This window comes from Microtus ochrogaster, chromosome 10 (assembly GCF_000317375.1).
Source record: "Microtus ochrogaster isolate Prairie Vole_2 chromosome 10, MicOch1.0, whole genome shotgun sequence".
Taxonomy (NCBI): Eukaryota; Metazoa; Chordata; class Mammalia; order Rodentia; family Cricetidae; genus Microtus; species Microtus ochrogaster.
Genome location: NC_022016.1, coordinates 83,199,359 through 83,205,295, shown reverse-complemented (window position 1 = coordinate 83,205,295; position 5,937 = coordinate 83,199,359). Strand labels below are relative to the sequence as shown.

Here is a 5,937-nt window from a genome sequence, read left to right as displayed (position 1 = left end):
AGAGAGAGAGAGAGAGAGAGAGAGAGAGAGAGAGAGAGAGAGAGCGCTTAAAAACAAACAAACCAGTCCACAAAGAAACAGACCCTTCACAGTGCACACACCGGGCAGGGTCCCCTGTGCTAGCGTCTCAACGGTTATTCTACCTCCTAGAAGCTTCATTCTAAGCTCTCACTTCTCCAATGGGTTGCTCAGACTTTGCCCTAGAGAGCCCGTTGCCAGTACCTGGTACTTGAAAGCGTTACTGGCCCCATCACAGAAAGAGCGATGCAGAAAACTGCGGCAGGGGCTGCAGCTGGAGATTTGGAAATGCGCTCTGCCGGGGTGCCCACGTGTGTGGTATTCCCGGGCAATTAAGCACTTACTTTGTGGTAATTTGTACATCTTTTATAGGCCTCTTTGTAATTATGTCCAGGGTATGCCTTATAGCTGGTACTCAGTCAGTGTGACCTCTCATATGTCCCCGAGTCTGAGACATACACCCATCTGCCCCTGGGGCTCCTTAGCTCTGTTCTATTTGCTGGGAAAGGCCAATTCTGGGCTTGCTCTGGGTACCAAGGCTGCCAGGAAGCCCCTCCCACTCAGGAAGCCATCATTTCCACTCTGGGTCTCCAGCTCTGTTGCTAGGGAAATGGCTCCTGGCCTCTGACAGAAGACTGCCTGGTGTGGAAGTGGAAGGCGGGGGATTCATCCTCCCTAAAGTTGGAGGGGGTGGATGCTGCAAGGGGGTGTCCTTTTGTAGCCAAAGAAACCATTGTTCACCGTGGCTAGGTGGGATCTCTATACCAGAGGCTATCTCCTTCAGGGACAGCCCCAAAAGGTATGTGGCAGGGGTAGCAGGCAGCTGGCCAGAATCTTAAAACCTCCAGCACCAACCAGCGCTGCTGCATCATGTATGAAAACTGTCCCAGCAGCCACTTCACAGCTCCCACACTGTCCCCAGGCCAGAGCAGACAGTTCTAGCCTCAGAGCTCACCCAGCTTTTGCTCAGGGAAAGACCCCTTAAGTTTCCCTTGCAAACTCCTTGGACCACTTCTTTGCTTCCTCAAGCCAAAAACCTCAACTCCACGATAAATCCCATTTGGGGAATAAGGTGGAGGTGATGAGACACAATGTCCCTTTAACACAGGAAGGAAGGTGACTTGGCAGAGGCAGCATCTCAGCCCATGGCCAAGCCCAAGTCACATTCAATGCCACGGGTGGGTGGGGGACCTGGAAACCATTTCCCCAGCGGGTCACCCTGAAGGAGCCATGGTGGACGGATCTTTACAGAAGGGGACAGGGGCGACTACATGCCTGGTGTCCTCTCCAAAGGCTTGGACACAACAGGGGAAACACAAACATGGGCCTCTGGTAATGTTCTCTCCGCTAGCCCAGGACATTTGGGAAGAGCCAAACTCCTGTCCCCACACCTCTGCACTACTTTAAGTCCCCTGGCCCGGGAACCACTCACGGCCCATGCTACATCACACAGACACTGGATGGGGCTCAGTTGTCGTGGGCTACTCTGAGTCTGTGGGAGGCCAGTATGCCCACCTCTCCCAAAGGGGCCTGACAGGCTACGCCTGAGAGAGGTAGGCCCGGATCTCAGGGTTCCAGGGAAAGTTCAGCTTCACAGGATGCACCTTCTCTGCTCTTCCAAGTGTGACCTCACCAAATGGAAGAGTCCAGGGAGGCACACCCGTGCTTCAATGGCAGCAGCAACTCCACAGAGCCTGGACCAACGAGGTCCAGATCTCTGGCCCAATCTCACAGGGATCCGCTGACGAGAAATGAGACCCCCCCCCAAACTGATCCCTTGGGGACAGACACATCATCCACCCTGTCCATCGAGCACCACTCAAGGCTTTCAGAGATGACGCATGAGCAGTACGCACCAACTGGGCTGGGATACAAGGAGAAGAATGAGAATTCAGAGTAGCTGGCAACAGATGCCACAGGACTGACTAGCCAACCTGCGGGACACATGCTGCCATCCACAAACAGGTGTCCTCAGCAGCGGGGCAGCAGGCAGGAGGGGTCATATGAAATGTGCACATAGGAGTGGCGTCCGCTCAACTGGAGCGGGCAGCTCAGAATGGTGAGTGTTGAGGTGAGCCCAGGCACAGTAACTGCCAGAAGGCCTCTGAATGGTGGGATAGGCTTTGCTATGCATCCAGAGGCTGTGTCCTCCTGAGTTCCAAACACAGAAACTACGATCTCAATAAACACCAGCTGACGCAACAGGCTGTGCACGCAGGCTGGCGATGGGTGCCGAGACGCACTCACAAGGGGCGAATCCCAAGTACGTTATGCAAACCCAAGACAGGCCAGAGCAGTAGCATGAAGAACTGTGGCACCTGAGAGAGATGTGGGGCCTCCACCCCAGAGCTACAGGTTCAGAGAAGCTGCTTGTGGGTGTGAGCCGGGCCTTCCACTTACAGCTGGGCGACGAAGGGCATTTCTCGAGGCTGTGTTTCCCCAGCTGTAAAATGGGTGAGAACGGTAGTACCTGCCTGACAGGAGCTGCTACTTAACGGCAGATACTCACTGCGTGTCACCTGTCACCAATACAGGAATGGCAGTTGCTCTCATCATTAACAGGGACAGGGACAAGAAAACTCCACGGGTAAGGAAGCAGGGGGGCCGGATTTGGGCTCTAGAGGACTTCCCAGCAATCACTTTGTTTGGCTACGTGTGTGTGTGTGTGTGTGTGTGTGTGTGTGTGTGAGAGAGAGAGAGAAAGAGAGAGAGAGAGAGACAGAGACAGAGACAGAGAGACAGACAGACAGGGTTTTTCTGTATAACAATCTTGGCTGTCCTAGAACTTGTTTTGTAGACCAGGCTGGCCTCAAACTCAGAGATCTGCCCGCACCTGCCTCCCGAGTGCTGGGATTAAAGAACAGTGCCACCACGCAGACACTCTTTAGCCAATTTTAAAAGTCGGGAAGGACTGACCTGAAGAGAGCTGATGAGACTTCTTCGCATGGCTCCCAGGGCCAAACTGGCTTGCCCTGTTAGCTTTGTGCTCAGTTTACAAGCACCCACTCCACCAAGTACCCTTCCAAAAACAACTCCTTGGAGGCTTCCTCCGGCTTACTCAACGCCCATTCTGCCACAGCTGATGATTCTTGCCTGCCATAGCATCCCCCGCTAGGGAAGGCGAAAGCTGCAGCCTCTGGCTAAGCCAGTCTCACTTCAGAACTGTGAGTGGCCAATTTCCCTCCAGATGAAGACACCACGCAGCACCACGCTTTGACCAATCTGCACCAGTCAAAGTCTCTGCCTTGACAGTCTGGTGTGAGCACGAAGGGGCTTGGCTCCCACTGCAAAAGTATGCCCTGAACCTCACCAAGGCCTTGGATTCCTGTCTCCAGCCGAGGGCACCAAGGGGTGACAGGCGGTGACCCAGTACTGGCCACAGTCCGTTCCACTCTGCTCTTGCAGCCTGTCCTGGACTGGGAGAGAGGCAATGGCACCAGGTGGAGCCTGGGCTTTGGGCAAGCTCTGCTTGGGACATGGACAGACTACAACTCCTTGTTGGCAAGAGATTATGGACAAGTCCTGAGCTTTGCACATCCCTGGCTGTCTCCAAGAAGCTCCATAACGCCGCATATATTCCTGTCCTCTGTGACATGATGAGGCGGGCTATTTCTTCACCATTCGTTAGAGGCTATTCCATTTGGGGGCTTGACCAGGGAGGCGAATGGCCAAGACCAGCTTTGAGTACTGGGGTCTCCGTGATCTCTAAGCCATGACACGGCAGAGGTACAGCCCCCAAACCCATCCCAGACAGGTGTCCAGAGAGTACAGCCTCCTCATCTTTGAGCAGTAGACAAGTTCCCTAAATGTCTGTCTCAGGCTGCTACTGTTCACACGTGCCTCTTCTAAGTATTTAGCTCGAAGGCTACTCCGGGGGGAGCTCCCTTGAGGAGTGTTACTGCCATAGCAGGCGGACCAAGTGTCAGCTCTCATCACCCTAACCGACGGGCTGCAGAGGCCCAACAGGGCAGTACAGCCAAAGGCTCACGTCTCGAAGGGATGAACAAGCAGGCTCCCCCTTCCCCCAACCACGCTCCGAGGCTGCCTCCCGACGAGGTCTTTAGGGCAGAGGAGATCTCGCGCATTCGCAAGCAGGCCTGGCCCGCACCGAGACTCCGCCGTGGCCTCGCGGGGGCGGGGCGGCAGCGGCCCGGGCCGCGTGCAGCGGAGCGCGCACTCACCTCCGCGCGATCCGGTAGAGCAGCACGCCGGCGGCGGCGCACGCCGTGATCCCTAGGCCGCCCGCCAGGCCGGCGGTGGGGTAGCTGGCCAGCAGGGCGCTTACTCCTTCCATAGCTCCCGGGCGAGGTCGGTGGGCCGGGGGCGCGGGCCGCAGAACGGATTCCCGGCGGCCCGCGCGCTCCTGCTGGCGCCGTGACCTTCGCCGCTTTGTAGCCGGCGCGGGCCCGCCCCTTGACTCGGCGCGCTCCCGCCGTGCAGCCAATGGTGGCGCGGGGCGAGCCTGAGTGGGCGGGGCGCCGGCGGAAACACTCGGCGCCTGCTCGGAAGCGCCCTCCAGCGGCCGGAGTTGGAAAGCCATGCTCTAGAGCTGGAGGGAGCCCCGCCCGCGCCCGCTCGCTGCGCTTCGGAGAGTCTGCTTAGTCCAGCTATCCGGAGCCAACGCTTCCTTCTGCTTTCCTCCGGTTAGTCCTGTTTTCCTGGCGTCGGGCCAGAGTCGCCTGTGCCGCTCCAGAGGCCACCGTGGTTAAAAATTAGCTTGCACAAACATAAACTCCAAAGATGGGAACGAGGTTAAATAATCACAGGGTAGGCATGGTTCAGAACATAACGCAGCTGTCGTAAAGAATGGCTGAGCTCGAGGTATTAGCCCTCACGGGGTGGTACTTTTTTTTTTTTTAAGTCGCTTGTAGATAATTTTCATAGAATGCTAAGTTTGATGAAGCTTATGTGCTTCAAATCCATTACCTTAGGGGGTGAGTTCGAGGGTGGAGCCACGTTATAGGAGTGTTTTCAGCATTGACGTGAGCTAAATTAATGATCAAGAAAAACTCACTGAGGCTTAGTGGTGCACAGCTTTAATCCCAGTAAATGCAGGCGGACTAAAGTGTAAATTTGAGGTCACCCTGGTCTACATAGTCAGTTCCAGGTCATCTAGACAATCCAAAGGCTAATACTGAGTCCCTGTCTTAAAAAAAGAAAAAAGAAGGAAGAAAGGAGAAAGAAGGAAAACTCTAGCAAGAAATATTATTTCAATCATAGTGGCTAGTGGCACACACCTTTAATCCAAGCACTTGGAAGGCAGAGGCAGGCCAGCCTGGTCTACAAAGTGAGTTCCAGAACAGCCAGAAATACACAGAGAGGCCCTGTCTCATAAAATCAAAAAATTAAAAATAAAGGAAATATATTTGCACATTGTTTCTGTGGAACACACATAATTTTATGAGTGCTTTTAGGATCGAGTTCTCTGAGCAGTGGTGGGCTGAGGGTCACCGTAATCTCTTGCTTTCTGTTGCCAGTTCATCTGTCCATATACCCACCTATGTGTGTGCATTCAGGAGGTGGGAAGGAGGAAGCAGGATGGGCCAACAGTGAAATCACAGGGCTGGCGGCCTTTCTCGTCTTTCTTGCGACTTTTACTAGCTCTGAGCGTGTCTAGGTTGTGCTGGCCCATAACATCTGTGGTGCCATATTTAAGTATCATTCCCTTTCTGGAAGTATCATATATGAAGCATCATTCCCTTTGGTGCCTGCCTTGAGTTCCAGGGAAGGTCAAGCATTGATAGATGACGTTTGTCTGAGAACTGCCTGGACATCACTGACGCTCTCAGGCATTCCATGTTAAAGTTCTGGTCTCTGGCTGGTGAAGCTCCTGGACAGTGACAAGAGGAAACTTAAAAAACAACAAAAACCCGAGGCCGGGCGGTGGTGGCGCACGCCTTTAATCCCAGCACTCGGGAG

General features: G+C 54.4%; 1 protein-coding gene across 3 annotated transcripts in view; it reads right to left on the bottom strand.

Annotated features, from left to right (window-relative positions):
- The window catches only part of Tmem201 (transmembrane protein 201), a 22,373-nt gene extending 17,975 nt beyond the window's left edge, over window positions 1-4,398 (bottom strand). For 2 of the 3 annotated variants that reach the window (XM_026782057.1, XM_005353685.3), the window contains exon 1: window positions 4,200-4,398. In XM_026782057.1, the coding sequence (XP_026637858.1) occupies window positions 4,200-4,312 (113 nt within the window). In that variant the 5' untranslated portion in view covers window positions 4,313-4,398. The other variant, XM_026782058.1, reaches the window with a different exon arrangement.
- Between the last annotated feature and the right edge of the window lie 1,539 nt (window positions 4,399-5,937).